The following is a 21,588-nucleotide window of genomic DNA, read 5'->3' as shown; positions in this document are numbered from 1 at the left end:
ATGATAAACATGCTGGAAGTGATGTTAAATTATTCCCTGAGAGACATAATGTACGGATGGATGGAAAAGACATAACAACTTTGGGTACTTTTTCAAATTTGTTGTTGTTTAAATATAAATCTTGAATTCGTCTTGCAGATGATAGAGAGTGAGGTAAATCTTTCAAATTATTCGACGATAGGTTAACGGTCACCAAAAACGAGCAGTTTGCAAAACAATCAGGAAGTTCATCAAGCTCATTAAATGATAAGTTAAGTTCACGGATCAAATGTGAATTAAACTCGGGTATTGACTTAAGTTTGTTATTATTTAATATTAGTTTTTCAAGTGTTTTAGATTTCAACATACTTGGTGGCAAAGATTCAAGCTTATTATTGGATAATATTATTTGGGTAAAGTGAAGATTATCAGGAAAACAATTTTCAATACTTTGGATTTGATTATGAGATAAATTTATTATTGTTAGATTTTGACAAGAAGAAATGAACTTATGTGATAACTTTGTAATTTTATTCTTAGAAAGATCAAGAATTGAAAGATTAGAAGGAATTACAAAATCAATTTCAGAAATGTTATTATTAATAAGAGATATATACCTAAAACTTTCAAATTCAATAACACTAAGAGGGAAATCTTTAAATAAACAAGAATTTAACATAAGAGTTTGTGATGGAGTTAAATTACAAATAGATTCAGCATTGTTCATTCCTAAATTTAAAATACGTAGTGGATGAGAAAGTTGTGGAAAATCAATCTCTGTAAGATCGTTTCCAAATAATGAAACTTCTTCTAGCTTTTGGAAACATGAAAATGATTTTGGAATGGATTGAATAAAATTGCATTCTAATGAAATGATTCGGATTGTACTTTTCCAAGACGGTTCTCTTTCTGGTATCTTTTCGATTTTGCAATTAGCAAGCTTGAGTATTTCTAATCTTGGACATTTTAAATTCCAAATTGATTCTATATCAATTCCAATGTTAAATGATAAATCTAATGTGGTTAGTATATTCGGGAGCTGACATCCAATACGTTCAATCTTGTTAAAACTAAGATCTAAAGTTTGAAGGTTTGGATAGTTCGATATGTTTTCTTTGTCAATATCCTCGAAAACATTGTTGGATAAATCTAATGAGTTGATATTTTTATAAGATGATAAACCTATAGGAAGAGATTTTAATTGGCATTGACAAAATTTTGCTTTTGAAATTTGCGGAATCAAATCTTCTTTTACTGGTATTTTGTCCATTTGATAATTCACGAAATCAAAACAAGAAAGTTTTGTTTTTTCGAAGAAATCGATGGGTAAAATCTTTGGTTTGCTCATTTTTGACTGGGTGTTAACGTATTTTAAAACAAATTTCTGAAAAGAATTTTTATTAATTTCTCAAATATTCAAGAAAAAACGATCATCTAATTAGCCCACAGAAAAAATTTTTTGTGTTATAAACCTAACAAAAAGTTAAATACTGACAGCTTCCAATGGAAGAGCAAAGAAAACAAATCAAAGCAGCATGGGATATGGCCCGCTTTAATGACCTTGAAAATCTTCAAAAAATAGTTTCCAAAAGTTCATCTATCGATCCAAATGCACGAATTTATGAAGATGGAATTGACCCTCAAACACTTCTTCAAATTGCTTCTTTTTCCAATGCTGTAAGCTGCATTGAATATCTCATTTCTCAAGGTGCTAATGTTGAACAACGTAATTTTAACGGATATACAGCTCTTCATTTTGCTGCTTATACCGGAAGCGTTGAAGCAATTCAAGTATTAGCTTCAAACTTTGCTAATGTAGAATGTAGGACAATTGATGGAAAAACACCATTACATATTGCTTCTGCTCGAGGTCATTATGCAGCAGCCAAGCAATTAATCACTTGTAAGGCAAAAGTCAATGCATGCGATTGTGAAGGAGCAACGCCCCTTTTTCATGCAATTATTGGTAACCACCAAAACGTTGCAAAATTATTATTAGAAAATAAAGCTGATCCTTACCATATGAACGCAGATAAAGCAACAGCTTCTTTGATTGCAGCACAGTATGGTCGCACATGGTTTAGTCCAGAGATGTGAATAAATATGATTTTAAAAAAATTTAATATATCAACAGAAATCATTATCAATTAATTTATTAGATCATATTTTGTATAAAAGTTCTTAAAATATACAATTTGAATTGCTTTTTACTTTTTTTTGCTTCAAGAAAATTTTAACGTACAAAATATCCAACGAAAAATGTTTGATTCATATCAGAATGATTTTTGGGAAATGCAAAATGCACACCAAAGAAGACTTAACTTTCTACACTTTAATAATTATTTGGAAAATAAAACAAAAAGCACAAAAAAAGTTTTAGATAATCCAAATTTTATATCTGATGAAGAGCTTAAATTACTACAAGAAGAAAAGGAACTTATAAAAGTGTTAAAAATGGAAGAAAGAATGCTTCAAAAAACCCAAGAAAATGTTGAAAATGAATTAAACAAATGCAAGAAAATGCTGGAAATATTTCAATATCAAAGAAAACAAAGGCTAAAGGAAAAATATACAGAAAATCAAAAGAAAAAAGAAAGCATTCAAAACTCTATTTCAAATTTTTCATTTAAAAAAAAATAAAAGACTATTTCTTTATATGCTTAGTGAAGAAAAATAGCTGCACGCTTTAATTTTTATTGCCATGATTGTTTAAGGAACGTATACATTCAAAAAATTATATTTTAAATCCACTTATACTGTTAACAATAACAACTGCTCCAACAGCCTTAATCATTTATACTCATTGTTTTGTAGAAAAAACGTGTATCGTGCATTAATAAAGTGAATATATTCCTTGTTTATTATTTTCTTTCTGCGATTAACTTGATATTGTAATTTTCTGTTTTTATGCCAGCGTGGAGAAGAATTTCGCGAAGTGCGGCTTCTGGAACTTCGATAGGATAATATCTCCTTTTATTGAACACATTTCTGTCTGTTTTCTTGTTGTTGGAAGTCTTGAATTTTTTTTGTTGAGGCTCTTTTCTATTTCTGCGTTCATTTAGGTTGTGTTTTTCATTTTTTGGTTTATTAGTTTTCATTCGTGCTTTCACAATTTCATCAAGGTCCATGTCAAGTTCAGGCATATCTTCCTTTGACGCTGTAATTGTGGATGTCGGCATATGAAAGGTGAATCCTTGGAATGTTGCCATAGCAACTATAGTTCAAATAATACGATAGGCGCCAACGCACAATTTCACTAAGCGTGTTTGAATATACCTTTGCAAAATCGTTTTTCATTAGCGAATGGATAGTTTCACAAGAGTTGAACTTGAATTTTGCAAAGAAGTTACAGAGAAGCTCTTTAAACATCCACTAGCAATTGCATTCCTTCGCCCAGTCAATCCACAAGTAGATGACGCACCGAATTATTTCCAAAAGATTCAACATCCAATGGACCTCGGTACAATAAAAGCAAATTTGGACAATAACGTTTATGCAAATTCAACAGCATGGAGTAAGGATATTCGATTAGTTTGGGATAACGCAAAATTATATAATGATAAGAAAACACTCATTCATCAGGCTGCTGATAAATTAAAAAATAAATGCGATAAAATGCTTAAAGTAATTCCAAAGACAGAACCAGAATTATGGTCGTTACGGGTTGCCAAGATTAATCAAAAGCTCAAAGCTTTCTTAAGTGAACCACCACCAGAAGAAAGCATTCTCCCTCGGAAAAAAGAGCTCGCTCTTAAACAATAAAATGTTTAAATTAACACTAAATTAATTTTTAATCTATAGAATGATTCAACATTGTTCGTTCTCTTCAAAAACTGTGCACAATAAATTCATGTATGTAATTACATATTGTGAAATATTTTATTTTCAAGTATCAAAATAGGTAGAATTTAAGTTTAATAACATGTTATTTTCATAAAATGAGAAAATTATTCTAAAATATTAAATTTCAGTAATTTCCGTTTTCGAAAAATAATTGAGAAATTAGAATGAAGATAATTTACCTGCACTCATCTGATTGAGAAAGAGCCCACGTAAAACGTTCAGCTAATTGGTCAAAAAGTTATGAAAAGCACTTTTATAACATGTAAAGCTATGAAAATACCCAGAAAAAATCGCTTTCTCCTAAGAATGGGATGTGGATCAGCCAGAGTTGCAAACAAAGAAGCAGTTGACCAAGCCAAGATAGATCAATGTGTGTTGGACCTAAAAGTAGCTCGTGATAGACTTAAAAAATATCAAAATCAACAAGAAAGAACCTCTGAACTTGAACTTCAAAAAGCTAAGGAACTTATAGCAAAGAAGTCGATTGAACGTGCTAAGCTTGTTCTTAGACAAAGGAAGCAACGCGAAACCTTAATAATGAATGCAGAAAAGATGCTCGCAAATGTTGAAAATCAAATCAATAATGTTGAAACGAAGCAAATTCAAATGGACGTTATGAATAACATCAAAGAAACTAATGCAATTCTTAAGCAAATGAATGATCTTATGCCAATAGAAGAAGTTGAAGCTATTATGGATGAGAATGAAGAACAAACAGAACGCCTCAATGAAATCACTGGACTTTTAACACAGAACATGTCTAAAGTTGATGAAGATGAATGCGAAGCAGAATATGAGAAAATGTACAGAGAAATGATGGGTGGCGAAGAACAAACAGAACAAGAACAAACAGAGCAAGAACAAGAAGAACCCGAAGAGGAAGAATCGGAACAACCACAGAGAGTTGCTATGATGGCTTAGCAAATTTGATATTAAAAAATTTAATTTAAGTTTTCTTTAGAACTTCATAAGGTGTGGACGATCTCCTGGCTTAAGTGTGAAGGTAGATTTGAGGTACTCGGTCATCTCTGGAATCTTTTGTGCAGCAGCATCGATGGCAGCAGCTGAACCAGCTTCATCAACATTGCCAATTTCGAGCTTGGTTGATGTGGCAATCAAGAAGTCTTGATCAACTTCAACTGGCTTTATAGCTGGTCCATTAATTTTAACAATACCGTTTCCGTTATCAGCAATAACAACACCACGTTTTCCTTTGAATTCACCATCAAGAATAATAACAATAGTACCAATTTGGATGGAAGAACGTGTTTTCCTTTCTGGAACAGGGATTTCTTCTGGTTTGATTGGGTCAATTTCTGCTGCAACAGCTGGACGTGTTAAGGCAACACGTGGAATTCCGTGCCATGTTGGCTTCCTTGGATCTTTCTTTTGTATTGGTGCAATGAAGAGGAGTTCAGCCATTTTGCAAAAGGAAAGACCATAACTCCTGTCACTTTTATAACGTGCGACAAAAATCTCAAAACACAAATAATTATTCATCTGGTTACGAAGTTATTAACAAATTGTAATAGTTTAAGTAATTTCATTAAAAATTAGATTCAAAAGATTTTGACTCAATAAAAGATATTAAAGATGATAGAAAAATTGAATTACTTTTTTTCTTTTTTAAACACTATCGGTTAGAGTAATGGGTTGGATAATCACTCGTCTATAGTCTGCTTTCCATTTGGTAAAATCCAATCCATTGATGCCGCAAGAGAAAAAATATCTCCTGATATTTCTGGTTCTCTGCCATCTCTTACCTGATTCAACAGGTACCCCACTCTTTGTAAAGTTGTTGTAGGCCTTGGCTTGCCTTGAATTAATGACATTGCTTTAAAGGAATTTTGATCCAATGCATTCAAATCCAATCCAAGCTTTTTTAAATCACGACCAGGCAAGTCACATGATCTTATTCCAGGATGATTGCTTATTGTAGTCCAAAAGCTTAAAAAAGGCTGAGGCGACGATGGCTCAAAACCGTCGGCGGTTATTTCATTCAAATCGGGAAGTTTTTTTGCCAGCTCACTGAGCTCTTCCAAGCCTTTGTCCCCTGATCGAGAGTTCTTTAAGCCTAAGCGCCTTAAGCCTGTAAAATTCGAAGCCTCGTTGATGAAATTAACAAAAAAATTTGGGTTAAAACTTCCATTAATATCGAGTCCAATCAAAGGAAGTGATTTCCCAAACCAAACTACACTTTGAAGGAACTCATCTTCACATTCGGTATTGATAGATACTAAACTCAAAAATCTCAGTTTCTTTTGTGTGAATAATAAATCAAAAAATAATTTTGAACTCCCTTTTGGGAATGAATTGCCATTCCACTCGAGCTCAAGCAAGCTACACTTACACGTGTTGTGATCAATTCCTGTTAATGATTCATAAGCGTCATTACTTATTGATAAATTATTTGCTCTCAGAGTTATTGGAACTTTTAACCCACTAGATGTGACCAACTTAAAGAATGAAGAGAAAGCTTCATTAGAAAATGAAGACTTCGAAATGTCAATAAATACAATTGAATCATGAAATGTTTTTTTTGCGGATATTGCATTACTAAATTTCATATTTTTAAGTTTTAAAATCTTAATCTGTATTTGTAAATTGCAAACGATGTCTACAATGATTGATGCATCAATACTCATCCCATCAAACGAAAGGCATTCGAGATTTTTTGCACTGCAAAGTAATCTCGAAATGTCAAAAATTTCAATATCGGGGATAACGGTCTCCTTCATTTCAATTTGTGTGATTTGACAAGCCGGGGTGCTCTCTGTCAAGAAAGTGACAAAGCTATTGAAGCTGCCACTTTTTAATATGCATTTTCTGAAGTTTATGGACGATATGCCAGCAGGCAACTTTTTTGTGTTTTCTGCAAAGTTAAGGAGAATTCTATCAGTACATTTGATAAAATACCAATCCCTTATTGTGGTCTTTTTAACTTCAAGATCAAATTTTAGAGTGCATTGATCATTATAATCATTGAACGAGATGCTTGTGATCTTTATTGAGTTTTCAAGAAGGGCATGAAGAAACTTGGAAAATTTGGTGGGTGCAAAAGATTTTAAAATAATAGAATTAATTAAAGGTTCCCATGCAATAGCGTGACCAATTGCTGCTGCAAAGTTTCCAGGATGTAAAGATGGTCCAATAGTAATATAAGGCTTCTTGTCGTTTTCCCATTTGTCAAGGTAATCTATCGAGTATAGTTGTTCACCTTTGATGTTGTAAAAATGTGCTAATAATAAAGCTCGATATTTCAATGCTGATTTTGGCCTCTTAGATACTTTAGAAGCAGGGAAAGGAACATGAGCTTTGATTTTGCAGATGTGAATGTCTCTAATTCCAAAAGTTGCCTTATCTAATATTTTTAATATTGTTTTTGCAACTTTTACTGCATCAGAAGTTTTGAAGGATGCTACTTCGTTAAGTTCCACTGATAATAAGTCTGATTTTACAATAAGAGTTTTAATACTAAGATAACTAAATTTTGATATATATTCTAGTTTCCCAAAAACTTTTGTCTTAAAAATATAAAAAGCACCTTTTGTAAGCATGATGCATCCTGATGTAAATGGATCATCATGCTTTAATTGGTAATCAACTGGAATTGCGATTATTGGAATTTCAAGGTTGCACCAGCATTTACTTTTCATCATATTGAGCTTGTCGTTGTTCACCTTGATGAGTGTTTTATTCATTGTTATGTGAACTGTGTTTCAGGTAGAAGGAGGTAAAACGCTTCACTAAATTCTGTGTAAAGTTTTCAAAAAAAGTTTCAATGCCTTTTGGGATCACAGAATGATAAATGCAAAGAATAATAAAAATAGTGGATATTTTTTATAAGATTAATTATTTCTATGTTTTGTGGTAAAAAAAAAATAAATTTTCCAAAAATGAAGATTATATGGTAAGATCCTTCAAAAGAAACAAAATATTTCCATTAAACACAAACAAATATAAAGAAAATTTTCTTTTTTAATGTAATTACATTAAACTTAGGCACATTTTTCATGGTTATGATCTTGAGATTATTAAATTGGCTCAAAAAAATATAAATACAATTAAATTTAGAGAACAATTTTTATCAAAATTTCAGGCCAAGATAAAGACTTTAACAATGCCCTTAAAATTTATGCAGAAATCAAAAATTTAATTTAGAGATCTCCAAATTTATTCTGGAGTTTATTAATGGATTCAAAAAAATTAAAAAAATGGTCCCGCAGGGATTGTTTACTCATCAAGACTTACAATGGGCTAAGTCTCATGTTCTTAGAGCTTGCGATAAGCAACTACCACTAGTGCTTAAATTGTTTTGTCCTTCCTAAAAAGACGAATCCAAGCAATATTCGCGGCATTGCTTGAGATAAACCTGTGAAAAAGCAAGTGTCAAACGGTTTTCTTGAAAATGTACTTTTCAGTACATCTTCACATTAAACTGCGGGATTTTGTTGGATTAATTCAGGGTTTATGTTTAGATTTTCATTACTTTCAATAATTAGGTTGTTTTCTTCATGTTTATGATTTAACATATTCCAATATATTAAGGCTGATCCTCTGATAGCATTATATGATAATGATCTTGCACATTTCTTTGTTTGCTTTGAATCACTGTTTAATAGGGCTTTAATATTATTAAACGTTTTCTTAGGTATAGCGCCGAGAGAACTAATAATAATTGGGTAAAACTTAATGTTTAGTTGAGTTTTATCTCTAAGATCATCGCATAAACTTTGGTATTTTTGAGTTTTGGTATTTATACAGTAATCTAAAGAAGATATTGTTTCATCATTTAAATTCTTTAAGTCACCATACGGAACACTTACTTCGATTATCGTTAATTGATTTTTAATATTATCTACGAACCAAATATCCGGCATCAATCTACTATTTTCGGGTTCTAGAGGACGCATATTTGATAATTTAATCGTAGTGGATCTGTGAAATAATAAATTTTGATTAGTACTTTTATCAATTGAATTAATGATTTCTTCGACAATGTAATTATGTCTAATTTTGTAATAAGATTTCCTTGGTAGGCAACCATTTAACCGATGTTTTAGATTATCATTACCATTGTTACATATTGTACATTTTGGCGTTTCCTTACCATGAGCTAGAATTTCACCAGTAGGTAAATTATTGCATCTAGCATTTATTGCAAATTTTATAATGTTATCATTAGCCTTTGTCATTAAAGGGTTTAAGAAGAATGAGCTACACGGGGATTTAATTAAAGTGTTAAATGTATGTCCTTTAAGTGGCATCGAAATTAAGTTTTTTGTCCACCTATTATTGAACATTTTGTTTAATGATTCTAATAGAGATTTAGGATTAGCAATATTATTATAATTTTCTTCTAATATCAAATCTCTTAACCTGAATGTATTTTCATCTTCTTCTTCTTTGATTTCAATTTTTAATTTTTTAATTGCCTTAATAGCTTTTATACAAAGTGATTGGGTTCCTTGTTTCATATTATTTAAGTTCCAGTTAAAGAATACAGAATTTTCATCATCTTCATTGATTTTCCTAAATTCTCTTTCACATTTAGTTGTTTCTTTAAAGAAGTTTATAATGTTTTGATTAGACCAATAATTTAGCTCAAAGAAATTTTTAATATTCAAAGCTCTTGCTCTTTCTGTTAAATCTTGAATACCTAAACCACCATTTTTCCAATTAGTATGAAATATTGGAATTGGTGTAGCTATAGCTTGAAGATGTAGATTTAAAGTCTTTCTAATTTCTTTGTTAATAAGTTCTAACTTATTTATCCTACAGTTACTACAAGTTAGTTCATAATCTAGGGCTGGAATGATAAATCTTTTAATAGCATCAATCTTTTGATTTAGTCTTAATTGGGACATGCCAATTAATTTTATTTTGTTTTTAATGTCTTTGATTAAAGTATCTGAGTGAAGCATTTTTGTTACATGAGATCTGGCTATTGGTGCACCTAAATATTCTTTTAACGTTAATAATTTAATTTTAGGGATCTCTTGGTTATTTGATTTAAAACTGGAGTTAGAAGATACTCTTCTATTATTATCTAATAAATATGAATATAAACCACATTTTTTAACATTAATTTTAAGTTTTGCATAAATACAAAAATTGTCTACCGTTTCTAAAATATTCTTCATACCATTCTCCGATTTACTAATCAACAGAATATCATCTGCGTAAGCTTGAATAACTATACCATTGACTCCTTCATATTTATGTCTCGAATTGACCATTCTCAATAGAGGGTCTATTGCTATATCAAATAATAGAGGAGAAATTGGACATCCTTGTTTAACACCTTTTCTAAGGATGATTTTCTTTGATTTAAATTCCATTGTTTGGATAATATTCGAGGAATCAGTATAACAATTTTTAAGAATTTTAATAAAAGTTTCATCGAAACCTAGATGTTTTAAATTATTGAATATTAATTTATGTGGGATTTCACCAAAAGCATTTGATAGATCAATAGATGTTATATAAATATCTTCTTTTGTTTTGCTAACGTAGTTGATAAGTTCTTGAACTGTAGCTGTATGTTGTAAGCACCCATTATAACCATTAATGAAACCTTTTTGATAGTTAGAGATGATATTTAATTTCGAATTAAGTTGTTGTAAAGCAAAAGCAAATCGCATCATGATGATCCTATAACTGGTTGTAGTAATTGTAATTGGCCTCCAATTACTACAGTTTTTAGGATCATCATGCTTGTAAATTAGAACTACTTTGGAAGTTTTCCAATGAGTTGGAAAACATTTAGTATTTTTAATAGCTTTTAGGATGACTTTAAAATATTTTGAAGCCCATTTTGGGCATGCAGAAAATACTGCATTAGATAATCCATCTAAACCGTGAGCTGAGCTTAACTTTCTTGTTTTAATAATTGATTTTAAATGTTTTCTGTTCATTACATTTATAAGTCTAAATCCTCTTCATTTATCAGTTTCAGAGGGTTCCAGATAGATTTTTCACTTTCCTGGAAATCTGAAATTTTAGACCAAGTATCATTAAAATATCTTTCTGTATCTTTTTGTGAAATATTATAGCAAGGAGAGAGATTGGGGAATATGTTTCTTTCTAAACATTTTATAGGGTCATCATTATAAAGTTCTTGTATCTTAATAATTTGTTTCTTTCTTCTGTCATTTTTATTTTGATTAATTCTAGTAATATAAGAATCTAGCCAGTTAATTAAGTTATCAAACCAATCATCTTGTTGGTTTTCCAAATTATTAAGACTAGCAGCGGATCTAGTGCCAAATGTGTTTTGTATAATTTCATCATTTGAGTTTTGATAAATTGTTAATAATTGTTCTTTAATTTTTGTCATATTATTGTTCCATGTGTCATCTCTTAATTTGATATCTATATTTTTGAGTTGTTTAAATTCTAGAAGTTATAATGTTAGATCGGATGAATTCTTGAGAGCTTTTTCTTCTGATTCTCTTTTATTAATTCTCTCATAGAGCCTTTGATTAATTTTATTCTTATCAATTTGTTTAACTTTAAATTTTTTTTTTAGGAATTTAAAAAGATCATGTTCACATTTTAATAGGGCTCCTTCAAAATAATGAAATTGATCTTTATCATAAGGCAAATATCTCCTTATGATTGGATAAATCTTATTCTCGAATAATTCATTTAAGTCTCTGGATAATTTCTTTTTTTGGGAATATGTAACTTTCGGCAAAGTTAGTATACCTTGATCAATAAGAATGCTATATTTGTTGTACCATTTTTCTAATTTTTTAAGTTCAGTGTTTAAAGAGTAGTTAATTACTTCATTTTCATTGTGTTCTTGAAGATCTTGTTGAGTATTTTGTTGGGGAATTTCGTTCGAATCTTCCTGTGTAGTTATTTCAGGGTTAGTATTTCTATTTATCGAATTTCCATTATCAGAGTTATCTGAGAACATCTCATTCCAATTAACTTCTACTAAGTCTTCATCATCGTTTGAAGAGTTATCTGAGTCGATTTTATTCAGTAAATCTGATTTTAATTGTGTTTCCAGAATGTAAGATTCTGCTCCTTGAGTTCTAGCTTCTTGATGAGTTCGAGAGATATGTATTGATAGTGCATGTTTATCTCTAGTGATACAATCTAATTCTTTACAAATAACAATATTTTGTGTGTTAGTAAAATAGGATAAATCTTTAATGTTAAGATTTTTTCTACAAATATAGATTAATTGAGCCCAAATTACTCCGAATTCTTTAATTAACAATGATGCATCATGGTGATATTTTGCTAGATGGTTTCTAAATGGATCTCTTTTATCTGAAATATAATCACATAATAAACAAAAGAAAGGTCTGAAGTTTGTATCTTTAGTTTTCCAAATAATCTTTTTATTATGTATTGCTTCAATCAATAAACATATTTCACTATCTAGATCATTTTCATTATGTTTCTCTAATAGGTGTTTCTTCCTGCTGTTAGCATGTTTAAGTGATAAACAATTTGGGTGTGTACATGCAAACATTCCAATTGATGGAAATTGTTTTTTGACAATAAGTTGAATAAGTAAAGAAGTATAGTTAGATCTATATAATATCTCTTCCTCATTCGTTTCTTTTAGTTCTTCAATTAGTTTATCTAATTCTGTTCTATTATTAATATTAGCAATCTTATCTTCTATATATATAATCTGTTGAGGATCATTATTGAAAACTAAATTCTGTTGATTATCTTGTTGATTATTATGATTATTAATGTTGTTATGATCATTATTAATTATAATATTTATTGTATTTTGGGGTTGTTCATTTTGCTGAATGTTATTGTTATGACGATTTTGTGTATTGTTATTTTGATTTTAAATATTCATAATGGAATTTGTAGTTACCTTCAATAAGTTGGTTAAAATATATTGTACATTTTCCATAAATTTATTAAATAAATCATTTTGTTGATTAAGATTCTCAGTTTGATGAGTTAGAACATTGACTATAGCCAAGTCTGCCATCTCTCGATTTTCTTTTTGTTCCAAAATGAAATTTCGATTGATTTCCATTAGTTCTTGGTTATAAGTCATAATTTTATCTAAATGCTCTTTATACAGGTTTGATTGTGCTATTAATTCTGAATTTTTAGAAGTAATTAACGAATTAATATTTTCACTCCATTTATCAATTAAAGTGTTATTATTTTCAAATATTTTGATCAAATTAGTTGAATTTAAATCTTGAGCTTCTTTAAAAACTGAAATTATAAGGTTATAATTTTTATTGATATTGTCTATGATGTTTTGGCTATAAGTATTAATTACTTGATTTTGATTCTGTAGTAATATTTTATAATCATCATTTGGATCTAATTTAATTTTAATTAAATTTTGAATTAAATCTTTATTAAATATATTTTGACTGGAGACGAAATTCTTAATTAGATCAGTAGTATTTTTATTTTCTTTGATCTTGGTATTTTCTATGTTTTTAATTTGATAGATTATACTATTCATGATTTCGTTTTGTACCTCTAGTTTATTCTGTAGGTTAAATATTTTGATATCTTGTTCTTGTTGTAATTTTAGGAATTGGTCAAAAGTTACCTGATGATAGTTTTCCATTGTTGCTAGAGCGTAATGAATACTATTTAATAAATTTTGATCGAAAGTTTGATTAATGAAAAAATTAAATTCGAGATTATTGTTTATGACTGGATTTTGGATACTATTTTGCGTAGGAACTACCGAATTCTCTGTTTCTGGGTTTCTTAAGTAATTTAGATCAAAGTTGTTTCGCATTAATAAATCACTAAAATTGTCTTCAAAGATTCGGGGTGAAATACCTGAATTCGATATGCTAATGACATAGAATGCAAACATGAGACCCATTCTTCTGAATAGTAGATTAATGTTTGGAGATGTTAATAAATATTTATTACGTAACTCTACTGGAACAAAGTGTCTTTCATTATTAAGATTGAAGGTGAATTTGTAGGGTTTCGTAAGTAATAAGTTAGAGAATTCGTATAGTTGGATGACCGCATTTTTAACAAATTCCTGCAGATACGCACTTTTTCCTAGAGTTAAAATGTAATAGTCGATAAAAAGTAAAGTTAATAAATTTGAGAGATCTTGTAGTTGGTGGTCAACTAAATTCTTAAAATGACACTCAAAATTAACTAGGTCTGTTTGGATGTTGGGTGTCGAAGAGTCAGGAAAAAGAGCTTGAAAGAAGTCCAGGGAGACCGGTTTCGTAATTGGTTTCATTAATATGTTATCCCATAGTTCAAACGGAAAGATCAACAGTGAAATGGGAAGGACATCATATTCACCGAGATCATATTTTGTGATGCTTAAATTTTCTTCAATATTTTGTAAAAATTTAATATCTATCTTGTTTTGTGTTGTAAGGTGGTGTCGTGCGTAGTTTCTGAGCTGTTCTGGGTGGGTGTCTTCCGGCCGATATGCAATTTGTAAAATGAAAGTTTTGAGTTGAGACGCGAGACTAGTATCATTGTGATCTACTCCAGGTAATCTTTCTAAATCTGCAACCTGGGGTAAAAATAAGCTCGATTCAAAAAATGAAAAAACATGGTCCCGCAGGGACTTGAACCCTAGACCTTTGCGTTATCAGCACAACGCTCTACCGACTGAGCTACGAGACCTTGTTATTTTTCTTTTAATCATATAGTTATTAAATAATTTTTGAAACAATTTTGGTTGTTATTCATTATGTTTTGTGAGTCTGATTGACATATCTAAATTTATAATTAATTTTGAGTCTACTCACTTCGATTATCCTATGCTCTTAAATATTTTTTAATTTTTACTATCAAAAATTATTTTCAACTTTAATGCAATTTCATAAATTTAAAATATTTTCTTTTAAAATGAGCTCGTTCTGATGGTGTTTAAAAAGATTCAGGACATCGATTTGATAAAATTTACATACATGACTGATTGGTTCAGTCTGGGAGATCAAGTTCGTTTAAAAAAAATTAAACGGGATAAACCGCTTCAGAGGATTTTCTTAATATGCCATTTTGCTCCAATATAATTTAAATAGAGACTTCAGAAGAAGAAAATATTACTACTTTGTATGTCTGTGCTTGATGAATACCAAAAAAATCGTTGTCGAGATGTATTGGATAAACTTTTAAGCTATCACATATCAGCGATGTTTGCATCTCCAGTCGATCCAGAAAGAGATAATTGTCTCTCATATTTCAAAATCATTGAACACCCAATGGATTTTGGTACAGTTCGGAGCAAACTCGAAAGCGATCAATACAAGTCAGTTGAGCAATGGAAAGAAGATGTTCATCTTATTTTCGAAAATTCTTATAAATTTAATACTCGACAATCTTTAATATCTACTCTTGCAAAACAACTTCAGCAAATATTCAATGAACTTACAGAAACCATAACATCCAATCCCAAAATGGATTGGCTTATTAAACTTGATCAATTAAAAACAGAATTAAACCAAATGTATAAAAATGCTCCTAAAGATATCATTCAACAACGGAAGGTTACAAGGAGGCAATCTGAGATCCAAACCAGAGAACGTCCTCCATCTCCATCACCATCAAAATCCAAAAAAACTCCCAAGCCAGATGTCCCGGATGAAGAAGAGGTTACCAGACTGATTAGTGATGTCAATAATCTCGAAAATGCCGAACATATTAACAAAGTTGTTGATCTGATTAAAGAAAAGGAACCACGGTTACGTCTAAGTAACGGCGAAATAGAGATAGACGTCAGCAAATTAAGCAAAAACACATTAACTGCTTTGAGGAAGCTCGTTGATAGCTTCAAGAAATGACTTTTCATATGAAAATGATCGTTTGTATTGAATTTTTGTATGGTTTATTTCTGGGAGCATATAAGTGTAATGTTAAAATAAACATCACTATCAAATAGAATGTATGGAATATATATACATAAAATTGATAGCATAATATTTTTTAGGATTTTTGTTTTATCTTTTTCAAAAAATAGTTGGGATGATTTGAAGTTTTTTCTTAAATTAATTTATTTTGTGATTAGAATGATAAATTATATTATTAAAAATATTTAATAAAGTATACAGCCAAGAGATAAGTCGGGTCATTCTCAATGCATATTATGAAGAAAGCTTGTATGCATTAGAGTTTATGTTCATTTTAAACTGATCCAAGGAGTTGATAGTGAAATAGCTCAACACAGGTCCACCACAGAAAGCGCAAAGCATGAACACTGGTGATGTCTCAGAAGTCAAATGTTTCTCATACACCTAAGGTAATGAATCATATGAAGATATCTTCTCAGATTCGTTAAACCATTAAAATGGATGATAAAAAAATAAAGAATTATAATGAAAGAATAATTAGTTGATGCAGTCTTTCACTTTGATATAGACAAAATTCAAGGTATACATATATACCAATATTGAGAAATGAATTTCTAGTGCTCTTGCCATCTATTACAAAATACATAGAATTAATAAAATATATTTTTTTGATTAACATTAAGGCCTTCTTGATCAATAAGTAGTTCATACAGTAAAAATGTATAAAAATTTCGATTTTAGATGCATTATACATTTAAATTTTACAATTGTTCATAAAAAATGTAAAATCGCGGCCGTTTAAACCTTAGAAAAATTCAAATCAATAGTTTACAAATATTTATCGGAGTTAGTATTCAAAGGAATTTACAAGTCTCTGTAGCGCTACAAGAGTTTTTGGTAACATTTTATCTATTTCTATCTCTACATCATCACCTGTAATTAGGTCTGGTTGGTTTCTTTTGATAAGCTCAAATACTTGGGCAATATGTTTGTCGTCTGATAACTCATTAACTTTCGATGTTAAAATCTGAATTTCTTCAGATGAAAGATTCTGTGGTGGGGGTGGTTGGTAACGCTTTGATGGCGTTGAAGGAGAAGCTTTTGCTTGTTTCTTTGATTTTGTTGTTGTCTTTTTTACCTCAGGCTTTGGCGCAGGTTCTTCTGCTTTAGGCTTTGGTTTTGGAATTTGATATCCTTTTGGAGAATCGTTCATTAATGAATTAAATTTTTGTTTGAGGTCTGTTAATTTATTTGCCCAATCTGTTTTGTCATTATCGCTTATGAACTCAGTTAGTTCTTTAGCTTCATTTTGGAGAAAACGGGCAAGACATGAAATTAAACTTTGTTTTCCGTTGAATGTATAAGTGTTTTCCCAAATAAGGTCAACATCTGATTTCCATTGAGCAACAGAGCTGTATTCATTTTCCTCTAGTTTATGCTTAACGGTTCCAAGATCCATTGGTTTGTGAATTGTTTTAAAATATGTTGGACACTGATCCCGTACAGGATCGACTGGTTGAGAAAACATTCGAGAACATGAGTATGAAAGTAATTTGTTAATTACCGCCAAACATTGTTTTTTCTTTGGTTCAGAAATTGACATAACAAAATGGATTGTGTCAAAACAGAAAATATTCAAAAACTCGTTGGATCGTTAAACGATCATTTTCCATTCAAAACAAAACAAACTACGTCAAATTTAACGTTCAACTATTTCAGTGTATGTATCGATACATTCATAGAAACCATAAAATTATTCAAAACAAAAATATTCTGAGAAACATTAATTATTATATAGCTGTATTCATAAAATAATTTATATAAATTAATCATAATAAATTTAGATTTTCATCACACTTGAAGAAAATCAATGAATGTTGAATTTTTTGGGTTATTTGTAAAACAGCATTTTTCTCACATGACTAAATTAGGTCTCTAATGTATTATTCAACTTTGTAAAAAAAAATGTTCATAAATTAGATCAATTAGAATGTATATTTAATATATATTATTTTCTATGTAATTTTTGAAAAAATATTTATATAATTCTTTCTTACAATCAAACTTTTTTTTTATAAATTACATATGTTAAGTATTTTTTTTTTTCATTTATGAATTACATAAAAAAAGTAAGAATAAATCGAATATAATTATGATCAGAAATGAATAGAAAATAATTGTAACTTTACAATTATATATATGTATGCATGAAGTTGAAAATAAATATAAAATTAAGTAATAATTAATTCAAATAATTTTTAACTTATTCCGAATTTATTGGGTTGAATTGGATTTGCATTTACTCGATAAATTGTACCAGGTATATATCTGCCGAAAGTTTGCTTTGTTTCAGTTTCAGGCATTTTGTCATCAAAGATAATATCTTTTTGTTTCTTAAGCAATTCCTTTACATCTTTTTTTGAAAATTCAGATGCAAGTTCAATTGCTGTTCTTCCCCAATTATTTACTTCATTTAATTTGATTCCTTTCTGTTGAACAAGAAATTCCACGACATCATAATGACCATTTTGAGCGGCACCCATTAAAGAATTCATAAATATTATAACAAAATTCCGAATTATGCAAAAAAATTTCAATTAATTATAACAACCATTATTTTTTTGGTTGATATCAATTTCTTTATGCAATTCAAGTAATAACTTAGCAGTTTCCAAATGATTGTTAAAACAAGCTATCATAAAAGCATTACCAAAACATTTAATTATATTCCAAATGATATTTTTAATTACCATTTTATATAAATAAATATAAAATATACATAATAAACGCCACAGAAGTTAACATCAATTTCTTTCTGTTCAAGTAACAATTTAACAATATCTGTTCTTCCGTGGGTGCAAGCGGTCATTAATGGGGTGTAAAATATTTTAATTTAATTCCAAATTTTATTTTAAGATTAAAATATTTTGAAATAATTATAAAGTAAAAGAAATAAACAGATGTTATATTTACATTAACTCCTTTTTTATCAAGAATTAACTTAAAAATTTCAAATTGATTTTTATGAATTAGATTGATCTCATTTTGTTCGTCATTAAATAAAAAAATATTTCCAAAAAAATTTAATAAACTTTAAATGTATGAAATAAATATAATTTTGAATCTCTAAACTTGAATTGTTATATTTTTGGTAGAATTTTTCTTGATCGATTTTAGTAGTATAACGAAGAAATAAAATAAATAAACATCAAAAATATAAATTGAATATCATTACAATCTTGCATTTCATAAGGTCTTCCATTAAAATTACATACAATTTTATGAAGTACAGTCTCAAATATATTAAATAAATTCCAAATGTTACTTTGATACGAAAAAAAATTATAATAAATTATGTTCCTAACATTAAAATCGATATTTTTTTGTTCTATAAGTAATTTTGCAATTTCTATTAAACCTTCAAGTGTTGCATACATTAATGGTGTACCAAATAATTTAAATATATTTCAAATATTATATTGAAATTAGAAAAATTTTATCTGAATATTAAATTAATATAATTAATATCTACAACATTAATTTTAATATCTTTTCTTTCTAGAAGTAATTTAACTATTTCAATATAATTATTTCGTACTGCAATAGTTAAAGCTGTATCAAATAATTTAATAAAATCCTAAATATACCCTATATATATCAAATAATTATAATAAATTTTATAATTAATCATTAAATAGTTTTTGCATTAATATTAATATCTTTTTGTTCAAGAAGCAATTTAACAATTTCTAAATTACCTTTCATTGTTGCATACATTAATGGAGTTTCGAAAAATTAAAATAATTTCTAAAAAATTATATTTTAAATATATGTTACATTTATTAATATCAATTCCTTTATAATTAATAAGAAGTTTTACAACTTCAACATTACTATTCGAACATGCGTATAATAATGGCGTTGAAAAAATATTTTATTAATTCCAAATTTTAGAATAAAATAGAAAATTAGAGAAATAAACAATAAATAAAAATCTATAACACTTTCTATATTTATATCTATATCCTTATATTTTAGAAGTAGTTTAACTATTTCTATATAATTATTTTCTAATGATAATGTTAATGCACACTTACCTCTATTATTTTGCTGGGAAATATTAATTCCTTCTTGTTCAAGTAGTAATTTCACTATTTCTGTGTGACCTTTTTCAGATGCAATTATAAGTGCTGTTTGAAATAATTTAAATAATTTCCAAATATTATTTTGAAATATAAAATTATTGAAATAAATATTATCTTTAGCATTAATTTCAATTCCTCTTTGTTCAAGAAGTAATTTAACTATTTCTGTATGACCATTTAAAGATGCAAAAATAAGTGCTGTATAAAATATTTTAAATAATTTCCAAATTTTATTTTGAAATAGAAAATTATTAAAATAAAATTTAAATAAAACAAATAAATATCTTTAGCATTAATTTCAATTCCTTCTTGTTCAAGAAGTAATTTAACTATTTCTGTATGACCATTCAAAGATGTAATCATAAGTCCATTTTGAAATAATTTATAGAATTATAAAATGCTAATTTAAAAAATGAAATAATTAAAACAAATATCAAATAAAACAAATAAATAGATTTATGATTAACATTAATTCCTTTTTGGTCGAGAAGTAATTTTACTATATCATAATCATTTGAATAACAGGCAAAAAATAATGGAGTATAATATAAATTTCAAAAAACATTTTTGAATATTATCAATAAACTTTAAAAATACAAAACTATACGTCGCAAATATTAACATTTATTTCATTATGATCTAAAACATATTTAACAAGTTCAATGTTATGTGAAGAAACTGAATAAGCAAATGCTTCACTTGAAATTTTTTTCTCATCAAAAAGATATTTCACAAAAAATATGTTACCACTCATAAAAGCTTCTTCTATAATTTCATCATTAATTTCAAGTCCTTCTTTTTCAATGAATGAAAATATTTCGAAATTATTATATTGAATAGATTTGGTAGCAATTGAAGTTAATAATTTATTTTTATTTTCTTCTTCGGTTTCATTTTGTTGATCTGCAGTTGGATTAATAAACTTATCATTTGGTAGAGAATGAAAACAAAAATATTTTCTTCTTCGAAATCTTAAATTTGATGGTTCATATTTAAATAAATTATTTTCATAAAGATAATAAAAAATATTATTTCGATGAAATTTAATTGCTGCTTTATATGAACAATTAAATTTTGCACCATTTTGTTCACATAAATGAATTATTTCTATGTTTCCACCTGCTACAGCATATTTACCTGTATGATTTAAGTCTGCATTATTTAATAATAAATATTTAAAACATTTAATTGATCCATAAAATGCTGAATAATTTATTAATGTGACATTACCTTTAGAACATTTCGAAAATTTCTCATAAATATTTGAAGAGATTACCTGATTAAAATCAAATTCTTTGTTAGATGATATCTCTTGGAGTTGTTCAACATCATCATTACGTATGATAATTGATAATTTTGATGTATTCCCTTCGATAATATTCTTCTTATGTTGTTCAAAATTATCCTCTTTGTTTTTAGCATAAAAGAGTAATAAAGGGGAGATATGATTGTTTTGTTGATGATATGATCTTGAAAAATTGGTTTCTTCCCCCATTTTTTTAATTTGTTTAACTTGTGCTTCTGTAAATAAATGTACAAAATATCGATCACTAGTTGAAAAGCTATTTTCCGAACTAACTAAATTGTTTTCAATTAGTTTGTACATAAAATAATTTGACTCTATGGAAATTGACATAAGAAGTTCTTTTTTGAATAATTCAAATATTTGTGGATTTACTTTGAGAATTTCTTCTTCTTTTTTCTCTAGGGATTGTAGATATTGTAAATATACATTGACGTCTTTACGTTGTGAAAGATATGACGAAAATATATTTTTGATAAGAACTATGTTAAAAGAAATTGGAAAATTATTATCAAATAAATTCATCGTTGAA

At 28.4% G+C, this 21,588-nt stretch overlaps 7 protein-coding genes across 7 annotated transcripts; 4 read left to right on the top strand and 3 right to left on the bottom strand.

Annotated features, from left to right (window-relative positions):
- Window positions 1-1,482: 1,482 nt before the first annotated feature.
- Window positions 1,483-2,076, top strand: GO595_010358 (ankyrin repeat protein; the record flags this gene model as incomplete). Its single annotated transcript, XM_067913028.1, has 1 exon — window positions 1,483-2,076. The coding sequence occupies one exon, from the start codon at window positions 1,483-1,485 to the stop codon at window positions 2,074-2,076; it is 594 nt and encodes a 197-aa protein (XP_067769096.1).
- Window positions 2,077-3,282: 1,206 nt separating this feature from the next.
- On the top strand, window positions 3,283-3,741 carry GO595_010357 (Bromodomain containing protein; the record flags this gene model as incomplete). The annotated part of the gene is made up of 1 exon (XM_067913027.1): window positions 3,283-3,741. One exon carries the CDS (start codon window positions 3,283-3,285, stop codon window positions 3,739-3,741), a length of 459 nt encoding a protein of 152 aa, XP_067769095.1.
- Window positions 3,742-4,128: 387 nt separating this feature from the next.
- On the top strand, window positions 4,129-4,743 carry GO595_010356 (charged multivesicular body protein 6-A; the record flags this gene model as incomplete). Its single annotated transcript, XM_067913026.1, has 1 exon — window positions 4,129-4,743. The coding sequence occupies one exon, from the start codon at window positions 4,129-4,131 to the stop codon at window positions 4,741-4,743; it is 615 nt and encodes a 204-aa protein (XP_067769094.1).
- A 36-nt stretch (window positions 4,744-4,779) lies between these two features.
- GO595_010355 (60S ribosomal protein L6) lies at window positions 4,780-5,244 on the bottom strand (the record flags this gene model as incomplete). The annotated part of the gene is made up of 1 exon (XM_067913025.1): window positions 4,780-5,244. The coding sequence occupies one exon, from the start codon at window positions 5,242-5,244 to the stop codon at window positions 4,780-4,782; it is 465 nt and encodes a 154-aa protein (XP_067769093.1).
- A 239-nt stretch (window positions 5,245-5,483) lies between these two features.
- GO595_010354 (uncharacterized protein) lies at window positions 5,484-7,523 on the bottom strand (the record flags this gene model as incomplete). Its single annotated transcript, XM_067913023.1, has 1 exon — window positions 5,484-7,523. The coding sequence occupies one exon, from the start codon at window positions 7,521-7,523 to the stop codon at window positions 5,484-5,486; it is 2,040 nt and encodes a 679-aa protein (XP_067769092.1).
- A 7,431-nt stretch (window positions 7,524-14,954) lies between these two features.
- On the top strand, window positions 14,955-15,602 carry GO595_010353 (Bromodomain containing protein; the record flags this gene model as incomplete). Its single annotated transcript, XM_067913022.1, has 1 exon — window positions 14,955-15,602. The coding sequence occupies one exon, from the start codon at window positions 14,955-14,957 to the stop codon at window positions 15,600-15,602; it is 648 nt and encodes a 215-aa protein (XP_067769091.1).
- An 853-nt stretch (window positions 15,603-16,455) lies between these two features.
- Window positions 16,456-17,067, bottom strand: GO595_010352 (Bromodomain containing protein; the record flags this gene model as incomplete). Its single annotated transcript, XM_067913021.1, has 1 exon — window positions 16,456-17,067. One exon carries the CDS (start codon window positions 17,065-17,067, stop codon window positions 16,456-16,458), a length of 612 nt encoding a protein of 203 aa, XP_067769090.1.
- Between the last annotated feature and the right edge of the window lie 4,521 nt (window positions 17,068-21,588).

This window comes from Histomonas meleagridis (genome assembly GCF_020186115.1).
Source record: "Histomonas meleagridis strain 2922-C6/04-10x chromosome Unknown scaffold_61, whole genome shotgun sequence".
NCBI lineage: Eukaryota > Parabasalia > Tritrichomonadida > Dientamoebidae > Histomonas > Histomonas meleagridis.
Note: the sequence above shows the minus strand (reverse complement) of the source record. Positions and strands in the feature narration are given on the sequence as shown.